At 40.4% G+C, this 22,557-nt stretch overlaps 1 protein-coding gene and 1 long non-coding RNA gene across 3 annotated transcripts in view; one reads left to right on the top strand and one right to left on the bottom strand.

Moving 5' to 3' along the window:
- jade2 (jade family PHD finger 2) overlaps positions 1 to 22,557 on the bottom strand; it is a 162,030-nt gene that overhangs the window by 50,937 nt on the left and 88,536 nt on the right. For both annotated transcript variants that reach the window (XM_034890936.1, XM_034890937.1), the window contains exons 7-10: positions 21,384 to 21,551; positions 17,852 to 17,968; positions 11,002 to 11,499; positions 9,927 to 10,091 (exon numbers count right to left, since the gene is read on the bottom strand). In XM_034890936.1, coding sequence (XP_034746827.1) covers positions 9,927 to 10,091; positions 11,002 to 11,499; positions 17,852 to 17,968; positions 21,384 to 21,551 — 948 coding nt within the window. The remainder of the gene's footprint in view (positions 1 to 9,926; positions 10,092 to 11,001; positions 11,500 to 17,851; positions 17,969 to 21,383; positions 21,552 to 22,557) is intronic.
- LOC117956089 lies at positions 6,892 to 21,951 on the top strand. Its single transcript, XR_004659178.1, has 4 exons — positions 6,892 to 6,904; positions 8,569 to 8,573; positions 17,072 to 17,077; positions 21,881 to 21,951. It is a non-coding gene; the product is annotated as an uncharacterized LOC117956089 (long non-coding RNA).

Here is a 22,557-nt window from a genome sequence, read left to right as displayed (position 1 = left end):
TTAATGCATGTCATCATTGGACCAGCAAAAACTCAAAATCATCATCAATTGTTTTAGTTAAAGGTCTGCAGCTTGGTTAATGAAACTTGCATTTTTAACTTTTGGCCCAGGTATTAAAGGTAGTTATTTCTTTGAATAACAAGATGTTAAGCAAAAGCATGACATACAAAATATAAAAGAGATTGCTGTATTAGAACTTGTTGAAAAGACGGATGTTTACATGGTACAAGCAAAAAGTAACAGTTTATTTATGAATATCATGAGAAAAGGCAGGGCTGCAAAGTATTAATGAAAATGTACTGGTAGTAGAGTGAAAAGGGTCCGAGTCGTACAAAACTGAAAATGACTTAATAAATAATGTGTTCCTTTGATGATTGTATAAAAAAAAGAGTTGAAGTAAATAAATAAAAGTCAGGAGAAGGGCTTTATTTTTATTTGTTTTGAAATATTAAAATGCAAGAAATTCGAGAAGTTGAAAGTATTCTTTGGTAGGCTATGTGGATTTTGGCATTTATGAATTGTGGATGTGAGTAAACACAGACCGCGAGCATTTTAGGAAGTTGGCAGTCTGAGATAATGAAGATACAAGTCTCATCCGTCAAACAACTTCTTTGCCTGTAGCTTCTTTAGATGTCTAAAGTTCCTCTCATAAACCTTTTCATGCCTAGAGTTTCACTGCATTGTGAGTGCATCTTATGGTCACAACCGTGTATATACACACTGTATACAGTTTTTTCTCCTCATTCTGTGTTTTGTTTCAAAACTTCCTCTCCGCTCGTTTCAAACAGAATGGAGCACTGAGGGGCGTTAGCGAAAAGAAAACAAACCGTGAAAATGTTACCAGTAGCCAAGGAAAACTAGCTGATGGGCTTTCATCGCCCCTTGCCTCAGCACAGAGTGTACCGACAGAGTTTACCTGACAGATACCCTCAACCACCCTGCTGATCCAAACCTGCAGCTAAAGGCTCAAGGTGCCCCCTGTCCAGGTTTGGCGCTCTACAGCACTGCCCTAAACTTCCCTCCAAATCCCTACTTTCTTACTCTCAGGTCTGGTGTTTTCCTTTCTTCAAGTCTCTTTTCTATAATTACCCTTCATTCTCATCCCATCCTATTTCTCTTCTCTTACCCTCCTTCTACACTCCGTGCTTGTGACGGCTCAGTAGTGATGGAAGATATATAAAACATATGTTAGCTGCTCATAATCAAAACTTTCCCTTGCTCTGCCTTTCCTTAAGTGGACTGTTTCATAAGTGTACTGTTGTGCTCTGAGAGCCTCCTGGGTGTGGGACTGCTGACCTGCTGGGCTGAGTGTGCTGCCAAGTCTTTCCCGTGGGAGAGCGGAGGAGGGCAGAGGGCAGGGCACAAAACAGCACTGTGCCATCAGACACTTTGCCAGCCTTGGCTGGAGTATCGATGTACTGACGGGAGGGAAAAGACTAACTGCAATTGTTCGACTCAAGTAGTGAAAACACACGGGAGGAAATGAGTAAGGAAAAGGGATTCGTTCACACCTGCTTTCCCTCCGTCGGCCCTAGCGCTCCCCTGTCTCCTGTTCCAGGCCGAGCTCTGGCATTTCCGCTTGATTCATCCACCTCCTCCCCAGACTTCAGCACTTCTCCTACAGTCTTTAGCTATTTCCTTTAACTGTAAAGTCCAGCTCTGCTCTTTTCCCTGGGTGTTCTTCCTGAGCCTGAGCATCCACCCTGCGCCCCTCCTCCTCCTCTATGGCAGTAACATATTTTAACCCAGATCCAGCTCCCTCCCCGCTCCCCTTAACTTCTGCAGACTTCTCCAGCTAAAACCCAGACCCTTTGCTTCAGGTTGGATTATGTCCAACCTGCAGCAAATAGCTGCAGGTTGGACTCGAACCCTGAGCAGCTGCCTCGAGGACTGAGCCTCTGCATAGAGTGCAGTTGAGCACATTTTAGAAACATTTCTAATATACAGTACAGAATAATTAATTTCTACTTTACTCTTACATGAGTATCATGCCCATTTTTCCGCTGCACATTTAGCCTGATTTAAAAACACACAAGCAAAACAAAAAAAGAAGAAGCAACATTTAGCTGCAAAGTTACACAACCCAATCACCGTGGCACACATTGCTTTGACATGTTGCATGCTGATTGGATACTGATATATGTGTGTGTGTGTGTGTGTGTGTGTGTCTGTGCGTGTGTGTGTGTGTGTGTGTGGGGGGGGGGGGGCACTCAGGAGAACAGAAATGGAGAAAGCTCACCAGTGCATTAGGGACAGCACAGTGCAATTCGTTCCATTGGCAGCACTTCAAAGAGGAAGAGGAGGGGGATAATCCACCCCAACATTAGCCCCCAGATTCTTCCACCACCAACATGCACATACACATATTTATTCACAAAAGCAGCAGGCTGGAGGGTTTGGTCGTGGGGTCTGATTGGGTTGGGGTCTTGGGATGATGTGATGCAAGGATGGAGGGAATTTTTCAATTTGCCAGCAAATCAGAGAGGATGGGAATATTCTCTGGCGCACAGATACACACTCTAGCCTTGACACCCACAAACACAATGCCATACACACAAACCCATCTCCACGGACAAGACCTAATGCTTGAACCCAAAGAGGGGGGGAAAAAAACCACAAAAACAAACAAATAGGACATTTGCACAATACAACACAACACTGAATAGAGCCAACGTATAGTAATATGGGTTAAAAATGTGGGTCAACAATGAACAAGAAGGCCCTCTGTTCCTTAAATCTGTGTGTGGGAAACAGAAGCAGATATCAACAGAAAAGAAAGAGGAGATTAAAGAGGGGAAGTGCAGGGGGATGGAAAGGGAAGGAGACAAGAAGAGAATAAGGGAGAAAGAGAGCTTGTATCGACAGCCACTAGCATCTGTAGCGGTTAGCTGTCAACACATTAGCCAATACGAGACCAATTGGTGATCAATCTTCCTCATGGGAGACCTGCCAGCAGGAAACAGAATCAATTCTCCTCTCTCTGTCACCCTTCGAGTTGTGTTAAAAAGGAACGCTGCTCAATCCGAAGCAGCCTGAGATTCAACTACTTGTTTTTGTTCAAACCGCCTCTGAACAAGATAAGCACGCGGTCACACATAGATGACACAGTCTTCCCGTGGGAACCATCAGGAACAAACCAGGTTTTCATTTGTAATTGCAGCATTGCTTATCGTCTATTAAGTCTAACTTTGAAATTCCTAAACACAATTGTGAGTCGCAGGATTTCAGACAAAATCCTCCAAGTACTGTTTGAGATACCCTGCGTATGAAGGCTGAGGTGGTTTCTGTCTGAGCATACAGTAGATCTCAAAACCATTGGAAATTAAAACCTCTGATAGCTAATATTTATGTTGACATTGTCAGAAATGCAAGACTTTCATTGGAAAATCTCATCAAGAAGGACAGCTTTTCAAAAATATCGGTGGAGGTTTTGTTATAATTGTCACAAAAGAAAGTGGAACTTTTTTGTTATTGTGAGTCGTCAAACAAGTTTTTAGCCACATTTTGCAAACAACAGGACTGGTCTGGCACACAAACTGTGGTTAACACTTAGCTCTGAATACCCCTCTGTAACAATAATAGGACAAGCGGGCATTAGGTGGGAGTTAGGTATACTGTGTTGGAAATTTTTATATGTGGGACACACTTGCTTACTACCATGAGGCACGTTAAAGTAAAGTTAAATGACAGCAAATTAAGACAATTACAAGAGGTTTATCAGTGTTTGTCCCCTGGCATATTCTTTTGTGACTTTCTACTGACTGTCTTCAATTGTTTTACCTTTTATTTATAGAATCAGTAAACCTTAGTTTTTGGAAGTGGTTTCCACACGACTTCCACAATACACATGTCAATAAAACAGTGGTCTGGAGGAAGAAGAATTATGGATTTACAGATACACTGACTGGTCAGGAAGTTATTCTTAGCAAAGCCCTCAACAATCAATAAAACCTAACCACTGGAGACCACTGTGGTATGACTTCAGTTACACAAGTCTATAGGAAACAAATGCCTCTGGAGACTATTGTTTCCATCACAAAAATTACTAAATATCAAAAGTAGTCTGCACATCTACAGAGTCAAAACCTAATGTGCAGCTACAGTACTTTCTGGCTGGTACCCAGGCGTAAATTAAAGGCTGGTGGGAAACAGCAATCTAACGGCGGTGATTTAATCATCTGTATGTGCCCGCTATGGTGGGATATACACCAATGTCCGGGTCCGATGCCCTATTTTGGACCTAGATACTGTATGTAATGGAAAGTGTGACAGGTGCGATGGTATGTGGGCCTTACAGTTGACGCAGCGATGGTGGCTAACATTTCTCCATGAGTGTGGCTGGTATGGGTGGAGGGGAGCGTGGAGTCGTGGAGGGGAGCGTGGAGTCGTGGAGGGAGCGGAGCCGGGCCTGGGAGACGCGGTGTCCCTTGCTGGGTGCCTGGGGCCCGGGGGATTGGACCTAAGACTCTCTGCGTTTCGGTCGCCCTGAGCGGATTTGGAGGATGCCTGCATGGTTGTGCCAAATGTGGATTCATTCCGCTCTACAAAAGGGACTTCACCTCCTTCACCATAACATCAGAAGCCTTCTCCCAAAAATCCCAGAGAACAGCAATAAGGTGGGACTGGGCGACTCCATAAACATTCCGTCGCCGAAAGGAAGCCTATTTAAGTTGGAACATACTACAGGCCACTCGACCAGACAATGTTTAACTTCTGGAAGAAGCAAGCTCAAAGGGTATGGACTTTGTTAAATTATAAGTTATCATGATAGGAGATTTTAATACTGAAACTTGGAAAATTGACCTTCCTGGCTATAAGGCATTTCTGAATTTTTGTCGCTCATTTAGTGTAAATCAGCTGATAAAAGGACCAACCCTTTTGGTCTGTTCTTCCACTCAAACTATTATTGACCTTGTTCTAGTGTCAGAAAAGTCTAGAATAGCAGAAAGTAGGGAATTAATTATGGATTGAGTGATCATTCTATTGTACTCGAAAGATAAAGAAAGCAGTGCTCAAATGGCCAAAGCTCCATAAGCATTAGGTCGCTGAAAAGGTACAGCAAAGAAGCACTTGATGACTGCTTGAATCTAATTAACTGGTTTGGTGTTTTGCAATGTACAGTATGTATGTTGATAAAGCATGGAGCTCTTTTAAATGTATGTTTTTAGACGTTGTAGACAAATTAACCCAATTTAAAAGGAGTAAGCATTAAACAGAGGACAGAACCCTGGATAAATGATGATATTCTTTTTTATTAGGATTAGGATGAGAAATAAGAAGTATGACACATTTAAGAGAAACAAGGATGATCTGAATTGGGCAGAGTACAAAGCAGATTAACTACAGTTAAGGGTAGTTTAGGTAAGGAGTCATTTTTGGATGTAGCAACAAGCCTGTGGAACAAGTTGCCAGGAAATCTAAAGATGGTCAGAAGTTTCGGAGGTTTTAAGCAGGCGCTGAAAAAATGGCTCAGATGCCAATCTTAGTATGAATTTTTATCACGGTATTGTCTGAATGGATCTATTTAAAATCTATATGGATGTTATGATTGATGCTTGATCTGCTGCCACTCGCTCTGCCCCCCCAAGATACCACAATGGATATAAGCCAAAGGGATTTATTGTGTAATCCTGACTTTGTTTTGTTTTTTAACGTATGATGCAAAGCTGTATCGTATCTTATAATGAAATGGTCTAATAAAATCAATCAATCACACAGTACTTGGGTGTTTCCATTTTTTCGTGGTGTGCATAAAAAGAAGGAAACAGATTGATGGCACATTGAACTTAAAATTTAGATTATGAACTGGATCAGACACTTGTAAAGTGTTTAAACTCCCTTGTGTTGTGATTTGTGGGAAATGATTTTATTTCAAGGTGAGAAATTGTTATCTAAAAGCCAGATTTTCCCTGTAGGAGGCTGGGCAATGTACGCTGATCCATTGGTCTAAACAGAACTCTTTTAGTCCACTCAACTGGTATTACCAGCTGAGGCTAAATGGGAAACCCAATTATTTCCTGTGTTTGTATATTATTATTTTATTATGTTACAGAATAGTGATTCATTTGATTTATTTGCAGCCACTTAATTGCCAAAAAGTTGTCCTACTGGAAAGCAAATTAAATCTATGAAGCTGAAACCAAACCAAAGCAAGCCAACTGCATCGTGTCAAATGACACGCCAAAGAAATGAAGGAGAAAAAGTATTTAGGACACCAAACCACGGATGATTTGGTTTATCTTAATGTCTGGTGAAAGAAAATACATTTTCAACTGGTTGTTGAGAGAAAGAATGCAAATATCATATAATGTCTTTTAGATTGGCATAAAATATATAAAAACATTTGCCCAAACATAATAATCAATATTTCAGTCTAACCGTCTTGTCTTTCCTCCGCAAACCAGAGTTAACTCTATCCCTCTAAACCTAGGTTGGAGTAGATGTTTGGCTGTGGGCGCCCTGCTGTCATTCAGATTCTGTAGGGTACAATGCAAGGTCAGAAAGAGGTTTTGAGGGCACCGCTGCAGTGAATGCCAATCCACTATCAGAGCTTTGAAAACACGAGCCTGGAAAGAGGTTAGTGGCATGGGCGCAACCAATCCGAAAAACCAAGCAAGGAAATTTACATAGTGGTTAGCATTCAGCTGCCAAGTGGGAGCTATGATACTGAAGGCAGTGGGGGAATATTTCACCATTTTGAGTTTCTGACTGACCTCAAAACCGTTCTACTATAGTTCAGGTTTAGACCAAACTCCATTAAGCATTTAATAAATATCTGATATTGGTGACTACGATCATTTCTCCTTGATCACAGCTCTAGAAAGCAGACTGTAAGTTGTATGACTGCTTTTTCTTTTACTTTTGCTCTTTAATTTGATTACTGTACACTAAGTAGTTAAAATATGTTTGGGTTAAAAGGCAGGAATTAAAATAAGTCCCCAGTGACTACAGTTTCCACTGTATTTAGGTAAGGTACAATAGCTAGTATAAATACTGGAGCACAGCAAGAATTATGTAAACCAAGACAGCCCTATAATATCCAGAACATCTTAGGTTAAATCTCTTCCACTCCAAAAATGGGCAACTTTCCAACTCTGCCCTTTCCACAGAGGTCATTGTCTTCTCTTTTATTGTCTTCTCCATGGCCTCCCTCACCGCATGTTTCCACAACCACAGATACTGCCGTCCTTCTGAATTGCCAATACCTAGTCGTCAAATAGAATGACCCCAGTGGTTTCCCGCAGGTAAGCTCTCTTTTTTCCATTCCCCAAGTAGGGCTGGGCGATATGGAGAAAGTCAAATGCTATAATATTCTTGACCAAATATCTCAATGTTGATATTGTGACAATATTGTAGGGTTGGCAATTGGTCCTTTCACCAAATATTTATTTTCACAAGGATTAATTATCAGTAATGTGGACATATTGGTTTAATGTGTAAAGGCAAAGAATAAAACGGCTAGAACAGTCTGGTAGGTTCAGAATCGCCACCATCGTGATGTTACGCCCCCTCAGGTGCCAGACGGAATATTGACAACTGCGTCGGTCTTAAACCAGCAAAGAGACTTGCGTCGGGCTTTGTGCTGTACTGCAGAGCGTGCAAGATAACCCTTAAGTGGAAGCTACTTTTTCCCCCCTTACCATATCAGCATACACGTTAGCAACTGTTCAACTGTATTGTTGTTTCGCAGATCACGGAGCTCCTATTGAGTATAGACGGCACCGTAGTTAAGTGAAAGCGGGTCAAGTTGTAGCAGGTGGCAGGAAAGCCATGTAATACTGTCTATTTACAGAGGACATTTAAATGTATGTCTGATTGTTTCTATGTTAACTGTTAGCCCGTAGCAGTATAAAGAGATACAGTTATTTCTTTTTCAAGAATTTTCTGAACTGACAAAGCCTAAAAGGCTCCCTCCTTCAGCTTAACAACTTCCTTCCCCTCCGCCAGCTGGTTCTGCAGTTGCCACCTCAATTCTGGCCACAAGTCCGAGCAGCCGCTCCACAAGGGAGCTTTCAAACAAAACCTACTTAAACTTCCTGTTGCCAACCTTTACGCAGATGCAGGTATAATTCTTCTAGAGCAGTGATTCCCAAAGTCTGGACTAAAGAGTTGAAATGTTAAAATGCCATTATAACACAAAGCACGGGTACTTTGAACAGCAATATCCTGAGAATACAGAGGTGAGAACAACAAAACGTTGTCAGTTATCATCTTCCTATGAATACACTAACAAGTTTTTTGTGAGATCTGTGACAGCAAGAGAGTGCTACTGAAGCCTCTCTCTGTAGCCTATATGTTACTGTGCCTTGTTGTTTTTAAAGGTCAGTTTGTTTAATGTGTTTTTTCAATCATTAAAACAGTTTGCATATTTAGTTTCTAACATTTACTTTTTTTAGGCATGGAAATCAATCAATGAAGATTGTTCTCTTTTTGTTAATATTTCTACTAAAACTATACTTTACACAGTCAGAAAATGTTGGAGATCATTAGGTTCAAAAACAACCATTTCGGGGCAGACATGGAATATATTTTGAAAATCTGACACTTGAATGTATATTGCTTGTAAAGTTAGAGTTGCTTTAATTTAGGCAACAGATTGCAGTCAAACCGTGACATTTTTTTCACTAGGCTTAACTATAATTTTCCTCTGACTGCCTTAAACTTGAATTAATCTAACAAACGCATTGCTTGAAAGTTATATGTAAGTTTAACAAAAGTAAATTGCTTATTACCAATCGTTCCATCCCTTCGACCTTGTATGTAAATCAGATTTGGATCTTTGGAAATAAAGTTTGAGAATGCCTGTTCTAGAGGTTTGAGTTGAAGAACGTGCTGAAAAAACACCTCAGTAACATTTTACTATAACTGCACATTTAGGTTAACCAGTACTGTGAACCACCCACCACCACCTGAACTTACCAACAGATGGGGACCAGTTAACAGCTTGTCTCTGAGACATGTATCCAAAGATCTGAGGATACAGCTTCATACCTGATCATTACTTTTTAGGCCCAAATTGTTCTATTACATTGCTCAACCACACACAAAAAATATACCCCGCTTGAACATGGTGGACAATCCATGACTTCCACAGAAGCTCAATGCTAAAACACTACAGGGGTTTAGATCAGACAGGCTGTTCCTTCTCTAATAAATAAAAGCCTTCCTCGAGATGACATGCACTATCACAAACATGAGCATATTTTTTCTCTTGCAAAATCCAACACTGTGGTGCTCAGCAAGAATAAGAATGTACCTTGAGTTTTTCAACAACAAAAAAAGATAATTCAGTTCTAACTATATATAGGAGGTACAACTCCACATCCTAACTAGTAACGTTCCACATCCCAAGAGCCATGCATACACTATTTCTGTGCTGTGGGTCACTTGAGACTGAATTTGAGGTCCATCTCTCTCAATGCCAGAAACACACACACCGAAACACTGATGAGTTCATCAAGAAAACAGCTCTGAGGGGGGGCCAACTGACTTTTACATATATTGAATAAACTGTCACACTGTACACAGATCACAGGGAAAAAACTAATTAATTCTGTGCAGTGGGTGGATTTTCACAGACTTTTTTAACAGTAGGCTATCATTCATTCAGTCATTATATGATTCAGTCATTTCATTATGCCTTAATCCTTCAGGCTATTCATTCATTTAACATGAATATTCATGAAAGCAAAAATCAACTGTACATGATACTGTCAATGATCATTTTAATTAACATTTGGAAAAATGTAAATCACCCCTTAAATATTAGCAAGCACTGTGGTAGCAGCATATCCCCATGTGTGCAAACACACACACACACAACCACACAATATGAAAAATTACCTCCTGTTTGAATAATGCACTACTCAAAGCAACAACTTAAACTGGCTTCATACCTAACAAAAAAACTCAAATGTCAGACTCACCCTCTCCAGGTCTTGCCGGAGGTGTGTGAAGAGTTTGAGGCGTCTGTAGAGGACGTCCTGCTCCTGCTGGGCCAGGTTGTCCACCTCGTCTCTCTTTAAGGTGACCAGAGGTCGATTAAAGTTGGCCTTCCTCTTCATCTTCCAGAACTGATATAAGAAGTCCACCTGGAAGAAGAGACAAAATATTCCCATTTTTTTCTGTTGACATGGACGTCAGAAGATTGACACATCAATTGCTTCAAATGACAGAGCAAAGACAATTCATTCATATGTTAAAATTCTACATAGTTCTGTTACATATTTTAAATGATACAATTATTCCATTAATAAATCACACAATGTTTTCATCCCTATGTATAAACTGCTGTTTGTTTTTAGTTTATCCTCCTTTATAGTATAAAAAGTCCTGCCCGTGCATCCACAGCCACGTTTAGAAAGCAAAGGCAAGTTAATCACATCGCGTTCTAAACAAAAGCTTGTGATTTATCAGACAGTTTACCTGTGAATAGGGAGGACTTTATCTGATGCGCTAGAACCGGCACTCTAAATGCAACTCAATACCACATCTGATTACATGTTGTTAACTGTGGAACCAAAACTCTTATATATATGTTTAACTGTGTATTTAAATTACTGGGTAAAGATCAGAGTAATGTAGTGCAGAAAAATGGAGAGACCTTATGAAGTTATTATTTATTATTATTATCATTTTATAAGCCACCATGGACAGAAAGTGTGTAAAGTGTGCCATAGATTTATTGTGTTTTGTCAGACCAGGCAATGTTCTTCAGCCAATCACAAGAGGCTTCAGCTTTTTAGTGGACAGAAATGTAACTCTATCTACATCGCTGTCGAGGTATTTCAATATTTGTTACCTGTTGGTATGAACAAGTGTTGAGAGAACTGTGTGTCGACCCTGTCTGTTGCTTTTTGACTTATGCTATCTGACTCACTGTCTGGAGGAGCAAGGTATTTTTGGTGCACCTGGATGTGTACCTATTCCAGTAAATGGCAAGTGTATTGTATCATGTCATATAAAAAAATTGTAGTGTTTCAGTTGCATGGCTTAACGTACCTGGGAAAAGGGCAGCCCCAAGTTTTCGGCCACCTCCCTGGGGTCCACCAGTTGGTAAAACTCATCCTCCAGCTCCTGGAGCTTCTGTTTCCTCTGGCTCACTTTCTCTCTCTCCAGCTGGTCCCGCTCAGCTCGCTCTGATGCTGACACTGAAATTGGGTACAATACCGACCTCTGCTCCTGATCACTGCAGATGTTTGGCTGGTGCTGATGGTCCGGCCGAAGCTCAGAACTTACAACGGTAGTAGTCCATTCAGGTCTGGCTGTGGCGTGTGCTCCGCTGGTCGATGATGTAGTAGTGTGGCTGCCAATGCTCACACTTGTCAAAGTGGAGAAATTGTTGGTAGTTGCACTGCTGTTGCTGGCGGTGCAGCTGTGATCTAGACAGAAGGACTTGAAGCGCACCTCGTCGTTCTCTGCCAGGAGGGTCCTCATCTCCAGGCCGTGGTCAAAGGCGCACGTCACATGGAAGGCCACGATACAGGAGGGCATGCAGCACTGTAAGGGAAACAAAGAGAGGAAATACAGTTAAAGGAAGACAGAATAAGATATCAATATGGGAAGATGGTATAGGACAGGCAAGGGATGAGAAGGTTGCAGGGTAGAATGTACGGGAGCCAAACAAGAAAAGGAACACAGGAAATATGGCAGGAGAGAATATAGTAGTGAATGGGAAGTAAAACAGGGAGGTATAAATTATGTTTGAGTGTGTGGGTTCATTAAAAATTTTTACTAACACATTCTCTCTAGAACACAAGTGCATGTAAGCAACCATGCACGGACACTATGGCACAGCTATTTTTTGTCCATTTCTTGTGTTATCAAGATTCCAATACAAGTGCAGCAAAGCAGAAAGACAAGCCAAGTCACAACAAACACGGTTTCCCCATTTCTGCTGACATATCGGTAACTTGGGTGTGTGTGTGTCTCGGTGTGAGTGTGTGTGTGTGTGTGTCTCGGTGTGAGTGTGTGTGTGTTTCTCAGTTCTATCCATTTCAGGTCATACTAAGAGCTGCCTCCCACAGAGTCCCTCCAGGCATGGTGTGATTTTGTGTGTGTGAGCCCTTGTGGCTGTTTGTTGTTGTCACTGCGCATGTACGCGCACATTTGTCAACGTGTGTGTGGGTGAGTATGCGCAGGTCGGTGCTTGTACTCTTCAGAGGAGTTCAGCATTCAGCAAGATGGTGACTCTCATCACTGTGTTGTTTGTGAGCCCACTTATCAAAACCTGTCGGATCTTACCGACGCCACCGTCTGAAAAACAACTTCTGTTTAACCTTTTCACAAACAATTTGGCTCAACTCCATTCTGCAGTATTTCATTTTAAAAGCGAAATATACAGCAGCAGTAAAACCTACTTAACTGTTACAAATAATGCTTGAAAGTGACAAACATCACATTGAAAATCTGAAGCTTTTAGTTGATTTAACACATAAAAACAATCAAAGTTAAGCAGTTAAGCTGTCCTAGGCAATGTCCTCATTTAGGATCCTAGTGGCCTGAGGGTAGAAGCTCCTCCTGAGCCTCTCAGTGCTGGCTTGGTGTATTTGGTACCTTCTACCCAACCTCAACAGGTCTGAGGTCTAATTTAGTCATCCTCTCCCTCTTCTAACAACACAGGGGAGGGAGGTGTGTCACGAAGCAAACTCCTCTGCAGTGTGCTATATCAATCACTTTTAAGAGAACAAATCACATGTTCGGGATTTGATTTAAATCCCTCTCATAATGAAACCCTGTCTACACATTCTGTTTCATTGGGAAATACGTCACATTAGCAATATCACAACTGAAAGACTCCAAGATGTCTGATTCAATTTTAAAAATCTTTATGACTAGGCTACTAACGTTAAGTCTCGGCTGTTTCTTTTATAGGTACAACTTGATGCCTCTCCTATCTCTTCTCAAGTACACTTTGATGTTGTCAACTTTTGCACCTTGTAGCTTTAAAAATACATTTCAGTGAGAAATACTGTCCTCAACCCACTAAATCACAGAGTAAACAAAGTCAGAGATTCAGTAACAAGGGACCTGCTCCAATAGTCCCAAGTCACCACTATTTACACATCATCTTGTTACAAAGTGAAGTTGCAGTCAACAATGTAGACCCGTTTAACTTTCCCAAATGTTAGGCTAAGGCCGCAGCAGCTGCTCTCACTTAGTTGGTGTCAAAAGAGGAAAGATTGAACACAGCGTCTAGAACACAGGGGCTAGATGTGTTGCTTGGTACGGGCCAAGTCATCGCAAAAAAATACTCATCTGGCCTTTTCAAATGCACCTGCTCAGTCCTGGCAGGGATTTATTAATCATGTTTTTATCACTGCCCGTGCTGAGTCACTATGTTTAGGCGTTTGTGGATAACAACCTTTGTTATTTAAAGAAAAATACTAATTATATATTTAATTTAATCATTTTCCATTTGGCCTCAAGAGAGAGATGGGGCCATACTAATCATGCTGTAAAAAGGGACATTTTGAATGCAAAAGAAATGTACAGTACCTGTAGTACCTACAGTAGTGATTCAGAATGCTGCTGCTTAAGTGCTCACTAAGACCTAGAGAGTGGATCACATCACTCCAGTTCTGAAGTCCTTACACCGGCTTCCTGTGTCTCAAAGAATTAATTTCAAAGTACTTTTGCTAGTTTATAGATCACTAAACGGTTTAGGGCCAAAATACAGTTCTGATCTGCTACTCCACTATGACCCCCCCAGACCTCTCGGGTCATTTGGGACAGGTCTGCTTTCTGTCCCCAGAGTCAGAACTAAACAGGGGGAAGCAGCGTTCAGTTTCTATGCTCCTCATGTCTGGAACAAACTTCCAGAAAACTGCAGATCCGCTGCAACTCTTAGTTCTTTTAAATCAAGGCTGAAGACCTTTCTTTTTGATGTTGCCTTTCTTCAAATGGTTGTTTATTTCTTTAATGTTTAATATCTTATACTGCACTGTACCTTTTAATCTTGTTTTTTATCTGTTTTTATTTTAACTGTTTATTCTTGTTTTTAAGTTGTTTTTATTTTTAAACCGTTTTCTAACTGAATTGTAAAGCACTTTGAATTACCTTGTTGCTGAAATGTGCTATACAAATAAAGCTGCCTTGCCTACCAATAGCAGACTACTCTTGCTCCAGCTTGGTTTTCTTTTTCTTTTGGTCCCAATTAAGCACATTTCCCATTCTTCCCATCATTTTCATTAGCCAATATATTAAGTTCATGTTTTCATTGCTCATTCAAACACACAAATGCTTTATCTTCACTATAAGTAGGAGTTAGTTAATTGATTAATGTCATACATTTAACTCTTCACATAAAGCAAAGAACACTTTTTTTATTACATCTGGGTTGGTTCTTTAGAGCATTTCTAAGTTGAATTCTTACAGGTTTAATAAATATTGACTTATGACTCAACATTGATTTTCTTGATTTACTACACTGCTAGGTTGCAGCACTATTTTAATTATTTTGTCATCATTTATTTTTAATTATCTCTGATGTTAAGCACAAAAGAGCCTCAGGCCAAACTAATTTGTCTCAAAACAACTCAACACCTAAGACCTCCCACACACATCTGTTCAGCAATTCTAGATAATTAAGAGGTGGCTACTGGAAACAGGCGGATGTATCTCCTATCTGCTGTTCTATCTTTACATTACATGTCAATTAGATGACGCTTTTATCCACAGTGACTTACAACTGCTATATATATCTCAGAGGTTGCACACCTCTGGAGCAACTAGGGGTTAAGTGTCTTACTCAGGGACACATTGGTTGATGTATCGCAGTGGGAATCAAAGCCACACCAAAGACATGTGTCATATCCACTGTGCTATCAACACCCCACATCTACTCTATCTACTCCAAATATCTTGTTTAGCGGAATTTAAGAATAAACTAACAGGCCTTCCTGGAGTGAAACATTTGTCCAAAGAATCTCGGCCTATTTTCACATTTCTAACCCTGTCAAGTGGAGAACTCCTGATGAAATTATTGATTTTAAGACTTGACAGGCAGCTACAGTATATCTGTGCCAATATCTATGACATAGTTTTGATGTCCTCCTTGATAGAAAGAGAGCCTGACACCGGAGGGATATTGATGATTTGTACGGTATATTTTATCCATTCATTTTAGAAACCTTTGATTTTCCTCAAATCTATAAACATTCAATGCCCAGTGGGAATCTAAGGAATCTCTTTTTTCTTTGAATATTTTACAGGCATTGATTTATCTAAAGTTAAGCCTTTCATGTGGTGCCCTCAATGGTGTAGGCCTACATTACATGAGGCAGTAGTGCGATCAGCTAAGCTAAATCATGAAAGCAGAAGTCTGCAATGTGAAGATTAACGTCCAGATTTCCCCTTTTATTCAATCTTTTCATGATTGTTAAAAACCATCTTATTCCACTCTGTATGAACCTATTACATGTGTATCGTCAACTTGTTGAAGATTTTCACTGAAGCTATATCATGTTTACATTTCATGACATATTTACACACAGCAAGTCATGTGGTGCACCATTTTATCAAAAGGATTTATTTGAAATGGCTTGTGCTTGATTTTAAACACATTTCCCCCAAAATGTACTGGGAAAACCTATTTGGTATCTTTGAAAACTTTATGATCTCCAATAGACTTTAAAATAAGTGGTGTATGTTTGAACAATGTCTGGCTGCACAGCAAAAGTTTGTAGCCTAATAACTGTAGTTTAAGCTACAGTATTGTTTATTATGTTTTCACCTGCTATACCTCTAGCATTGCTACATGTGTTTAAATCTATATGGCTGTCAAGTTCCTCAAAAGTACGGGAAGTCTACAAACTAACCATGAAGCAAAAGAGCGTTATTAGCAGAGAGTGTCTCCCTGTCACTGACTCGGAGCTTTAACACATACGGTACAGGCCTGACTGGTTGACCTTTCCAGCTCATTAGGAGTCACATAACACTGTGAGAACTTCTTGCCAATTAATACAACAAGTTGTTAACAAAATATTTTGGTCTGAACACTCTGAGACACCCGGCTATCATTATGGAAAGAACCGTCCACACAAAAAAGGAATACAGCAAGGTGTCATTAGACAAAAACAAAAGTTTGTTTTCACCAAATCACAAAAAAAATACCTGAGCAAAGATTTGAAGTAATGTGTTTGAATGGTACACTTTCAAAGGTAGTCCAAAAGGAAAGACATCTAATCTAGTTTGAGCTTTTTGACCTACTGTGCAATAAAAATACAAGAAAATCTGGGGAAATCCAAAGAAAATCAAGACTGACAACTTATTACTATTATCATCATCTCTCAGACTCTCCTGTGTCTAATCCTTTCAAGACAGAAAACTGATTTGCCATCTCATTCCTTTACCTAAATTAAGAGCCTACACAGCACTCCTCGTGCTCATGTTGCATGGTGTAAAGTTGCATCTCTACCAGGGGTGTCAAAAGTATTCACATTCAATACTCAGGTAAAAGTATATGTACTAGGGTTTAAAATGACTTCTGTCTGAGTTAAAGTATCAACTCAAGCTTTTGTAAAAAGTGTAAAGTTTCAAAACTACTTAAAGTATAAAATTAAAAGTAATGTTAGGGGAAAAAAATGCCATTAAGGACAAAGTACAGATAATTGCGTGAAAATGTAAGGAGTAGAAATAAAAAGTCTGCTGTAAAATAATTACTCCAGCAAAGTATAGATACCCAAAATTTCTACTTAAGTAAGGTACCAAAGTATTTGTACTTTCCTGACACCTCTGATCTCTACCTTGTGTGTGAGGCAGCAGCTGATCAGAGTGTATGTTTGTACAGCCGCCTGTCTAAAACCATGGAAACAGGATGGAGAGACTCTCTTTCTGCGGGCAATTTGGGCTCAAGGACTCGCTGTTAATCTAAAGCATCAATACAGTGACACCAAACACCCTCACCGCTGCAAAAACAATCATCGGACACACTTGTAGGTACACATAGTTGTATACTTCCACCATGCAGAGAGCATAGGACTTTAGGCAACCAGTTCACCTTGAGGGCACTTTTAAAGCTGAATGGTCGGCAAGCTAATAGCTGTAAAGTGTGTTAGTGGTAACGTGTCAGTTGGGGGTTTTGTTTGCATATTCAGCAGCATGTAAAAGCGGTGCAGGGTTTAAACAGATCCACCTTTGGCAAGCAGGATGCCAAGAACTATGATGATCTGTGTTGTTGAGATACATTTTATGTGAGAGTTTGGGTCTGCTGAGTTTAAACTTTAAAAACAATACTGTAAGAGTTTTGCTTTGATTGTGTATACTTATGTGCATGAGTGTGCCTGTAAGGCTTTATTTCCGAATGAACATCCCATCTATTGTATCTGTTTATAGGGATAAACTCCAAAAGTTAAACTTTAATAATGAATTTGACACACAATTAAAACTTACCAATTTTCAACAGGCTTGTTTTCATTCCAGCGCCACCTCCAGATAATGAACAGTGTGCGTGCACATGCCGTGAGGATTGAAATAGGAGGAAGATGAAGACGGCTTTATTTGGGCTGGTTATAGTCTCTTTCTTGTGTGACTTTATTTCCTGTCTGTTGTGTTTCATTTCTATTTAATCTGTAACTGGTGTGCGATCTGAGCCAGACCTCCTTTGGAAAAGAGATTTTTATCTTTATGGTTAAATAATAGTTAAATAAAAGAAATTAAATAAAAAAGAAGAAACAGGATGAAGAGGAGGAACGACATGAAGCACATCTGTCTTGCTCCAATAGTGGACAGCAGCTGTAAGGTTTTGGGCATGACTAGAAAAGAAAAACCTGAGGCAAACACTTAATTCACTGGGGTCACTTCATAACATGTTGTTATTAACAACATAAGGCACGGCGTTTATCTGACGTACCTGTATGCAGGTTCCTGTGTGTTCTCGACACAGGCTGCAGGACAGAGCCCAGCGGCTGGCGGGGATGTGGGACACCTTGGTAATGGGCTCCATCTTCTCTGGACAGCCTATACTCACCTACAGGGATACAGAAATAAACATATTCAAAGCACCGAATGTGATTAATAATCAAACAATCAACATTGTGTGGAGATAAATTGTATTTGTTCATCATCATTATCATATAACAGTTTAATCTTAATAATTTTGCTGAAATGATAAGTTGATTAACTGATGAGGCCACCGACAGAACTTTTTATTTGACTCATTTATTAACCAAAATGCCAAACATATTTGGGTTCCAGCTTCTAAAATGTGAGGATGTTCTGCTTTTCTCGGCTTTGTATCAAAAATAAAAATGTGTACTGAATATGGGATTTTGGACTGTTGGTCAGACAAAACAAGTCATTTGAAGACATCAAGTGTTGGGAACTTTTACAATTTTATGGACTAAATGATTAATAGACTAAACAAAAATTGGAAAATGTGATTGATGCTTTCTAGGACGGTTTCATTAATACAGATATGACAACAGCTGAAGATCATGACCCATCTTTTTATTCAGCACCAAATCTCTGGATTAACTTTGCTCCTCACTTGATATTGATCACTTAAAATGATTAAATCTCCACCAAAACGGAATGATTATAACCAACTTATTGTAGTCTGAATGATCATTTTTTTCAGTGTCTTCCAATTTCAAAAGCCAAGATCTTGAAAGTCTGTCTTTGGACCCTGAGCAGGGACACCTGTGCTCCTTGGAAAACATAATTGTAAAGCTCAGTGTGACTCACTTTCTCTGAGAGGTCTATTCAGAACAGCTTTGGCCTGAAACTCTTCTCCACCAAATACAACCAAAAAGTCATTGACCTGTGCCAACCAGCCATGCAGAATAGAGTGGAGAACACTCATCACCAAAGTGCCATTTCTTCCTTCCTTCCTCCGCTGTCTGTTTCTTTAAAAAAAGAAAAAACCTTTCCACCTCTTTCACATTCACTTATTCTCATGTTTGTGGCATTGCCCTCTTTCCTTGTCCTTCACGCTTGCATTAACAAGCTGCTAGTTGCCCCTCCCTCTCTTCCTCCACTTGTCCTTATAGCTATCTATTTTATTTTCCTCCTCTCTTCTGCTTGTCCACAAAACAAACCCACTTGGTTCTTTCTCTTCCTATTGATGTATTTTGTACAGGACAAACGATCAGAGTCAGGGTAAATCTTGTACTCCATTGAGAATGTCAATAGAAAGTGCAGATCAGACAATGATGCCTCAGCTGTCACTGTTCGCTTCTTTTAGTTGATGTGCAACCTAATCAATGGTAAAAGGATTTTCACTTTTTGAATTGATTACACACACACACACACACACACACACACACACACACACACACACACACACACACACACGTAAAGTGCAACGCGCGCGCGCGTTGCACTTTACACAATTCTTCCACCTTCTCCTCTTATGTTAGTTTGTTTATACTCAAAAAATTCAGGGCTGCAGTTTTCATTCTCTCTGTGTTTTCGTGTATGCGTGCGTGTGTGTGTGTGTGAGGGTGTGTGTGGGTTTGGACACAGTTTTACAAATGATGTTAGGATTCAGATTTGGTTCTGCCTATATTTCCATTTGGCATTGACTTATTTTTCATGAAAATATAGAGTAAAAATAAATAAAAATTACAATTTTTTTAGTGCTAGGGTTACATGAACGAATAGGTATACAGGCGAGCTGTAATCATAGTAATAACAATTGTGTGTGACAGGGTAACACAAACTCAGTGCTTTAGCTAACATTACCTGCATCAGGCTCAGGTTTGATTCAGACATAAAAAAACGGAATATTTTATTTAATCATTTCAGTGGAAATGGGTGGAAATTACAGTGTTAAATGAAGGCATTTTAGGAGAGAAGCTCTACGTCTGTGTGTGCTTCTGTGTGTGTGTGTGTGTGTGTGTGTGTGTTGTGGAAAGCCATTTAAAGAGGGACCTCTCTCCAGGGGTTGAAGGGAGAGGGCAGCTATACTCACAGCACAGCAGGGGAGCTGTATCGTTTGAAGGCTGGGTGGTGTGTTTATGCACACAAACAAGAGCACACACACACACACACACACACACACACACACACACACACACACACACACACACACACACACACACACACACACACACACACACACCTGATCCAGCCCTCTCTATGAATGTCACTCTCACACACAGAGCCTCTTTTTTGGAAATTTCCACTACCATCAACGTCAGTAGAAATCTACTAGCCAGTGTTTTGATGTGTGTTGCGTTTGTGTGTGTGTTTATTTGTGTAGACGTCTGCTATGAGCACCTCTTTAGCTCATGCAAGAACACACAAACATCTAAGCAAGGACGCGTGCACAAACGCACAGACATGCAAATTTCTTTTTTCTCCCTCCACGGTAGGAAGAGAAAACAAAAGCGAACGGAGCAACGAAAACAATTAGCCCAATCAAGGGTGACAGAAGGCAATTAGAAGTAAAAGGTTTAAACTGCCGAAAGTCACTCTGCTGGTGGAGTGTGTTCCTGAATAGGCTGAAGACACATGACTGACTGCCTTCACAAGGTGTGTGCAAGGCATAAAGCAACATCCATATGAAATAAGTGACTGCTTTATGTCCATTTAACGCTTTTTGATGAGACATTTCCAAAAGGTATCATCAGACACATGAGCGGCTGCTAAGCTACATGCTTGACGAACAGGGTTCTTATGAATGAATTCATTATCTGCAGACTGATAAGATTGAGACTTTGACTAAAGAAGCTACATGAAGTAGGCAAAGCACAAAATGAGGACTGATTTTTATCCCCCATGTTTCTGTTGATACAAATAGTGAAAGAGAGAAACACTGTACCTAAAAGAGTGTGCATTAGATGCCATTTGGGATCAGGATGAGAAAAACACATGTACAGACGTCAAAAAAGCATGTCAAACACCACAGAGTCTTTCAGGTGGTTTTCTTTTTCCTTCTTTTATGGTGTAGACACCTCATCCAAAAGCACCATACTTGTTTTAACACACATTCAACATGGCGGACATTCAGTAGTTTGCTTCTTCATATTTATGCAGTTGCTGACTCCACTGAACCAACATAGGAAAGGTAGTTTTTCACACTAATTTTGCCATTGACTACAGCTGTATGCACTAGGGCAAATGTGAAAAAACACACTCACTCTTCAGAGCCACTGTGCAGCAATATTTAAAGAGGAGGCACTGATACCAATTTCTGCATTAACGGTGGCATTAGGTGCAACCACACCAGGAACTCGGTCAGCTTCCTGTTTCCGCTTTGTCGCTGCTGAAACAAAAAAAAGTGTTGCGGGACCTCTGCCCGCGCCCCAGGGAGATCATTTTGGCGTCACGATGGTGCACACCAGCTTTGCTGTGGCTACTGCATAACGCGCTTTATCTACACTGCACTATATTTGGATCATTTGGCCATGTTGACCTCAGCGCCCCTCTTTGGGTCTCACCTCAGGGATCCATAAGGCACAGCTGACGTGGACCCACTTGGTTCCACTGCGGGTGGGTTTGAGGGCCCCCCCTCTCTTAGGGCAGAGCAGACATTTGGGTTGGACGCCTAGAGCGCAGGTCCGACACAGCCAGTTCCCCTGGGGTACCTTGAGGATGCCATAACACGCCTGTGACACAGAGAAAAGTTAAAAGAGGTGATAAGGTGAAAGAGACAAAGAATTATCGACAAGCCCAGAAGTAAGTCAGCATTTCAGTTCCCTGCCAGAAAGGCTCCCACAAATCAACCTTTTTTGTAGTTTTAGGTCACATTTTTATGATTTAATTATTAGACCCTGCTCATCTTGTAACTGAATGAAGGATTTTAGTTATCTGACATTTGGATTTCTAGCTTTTAGAGAAGAGTACTTAGCAAACATCTGCAACTGCTTGGCATGCAGGCTCTCATGAACTCTTGCTGAACAACATAACGAAATACTGATTTACTTTTAAATCTGAGATGCACCGAATCCAGGATTCGGCTTCTGCTGAATATTGGGTTTTTTGACGGGTTCAGTTTCTGCCAAACCCCCTTTTTTTTCACAGAACACCGAACCCTACGTATGCACTACGCTGGTCAACGTAATGACGCTGCCGTTGACATAGGTGTGTCACTGCCTGTGAGTCAAGTGCAGATTTGAGTTGCGCATGGTCAGATTTAAATGGTTTATGGCCTAACGTGTCATACTGAAATTTGTGAAATTCATAACGTACTTTCAGTCAAAAGAGGGTGATTTGTCTCATGGTGGCAAGGACCCTAAACAAAACACAACATCATCACTGTTAAAACATTTGCTTTAAGAAGAACTCAGCAGCAACTGTTTGCTTTCCTGGTGCTAGGGTCAAGCACCCCCTCACCCATGACTTTATCTTCCATGTCGGCTACAATAAACATTCTCAACAGACTTGCTTTTCACACATGGCAAAATACTCCTAATTTTAACTTTATGCCTCATCTTACGTCTCTTTAAAAGGTTATGCTCCCTGCTGCTCAAATAAAACACACACACTCACAAAATATGCTCTCTTTGAATAATTCCTCCACATATTGTCCCCAACAAAAAAATTTACTTCAACCAGAATTACATTGACATATGGAAGCAACACATCTTCAAAATACCACTTGGTGTTGTTTTA

Source organism: Etheostoma cragini, chromosome 13, assembly GCF_013103735.1.
Source record: "Etheostoma cragini isolate CJK2018 chromosome 13, CSU_Ecrag_1.0, whole genome shotgun sequence".
Taxonomy (NCBI): domain Eukaryota; kingdom Metazoa; phylum Chordata; class Actinopteri; order Perciformes; family Percidae; genus Etheostoma; species Etheostoma cragini.
The sequence above is the reverse complement of the archived record's forward strand: the minus strand, read 5'-3'. Positions and strand labels throughout refer to the sequence as shown.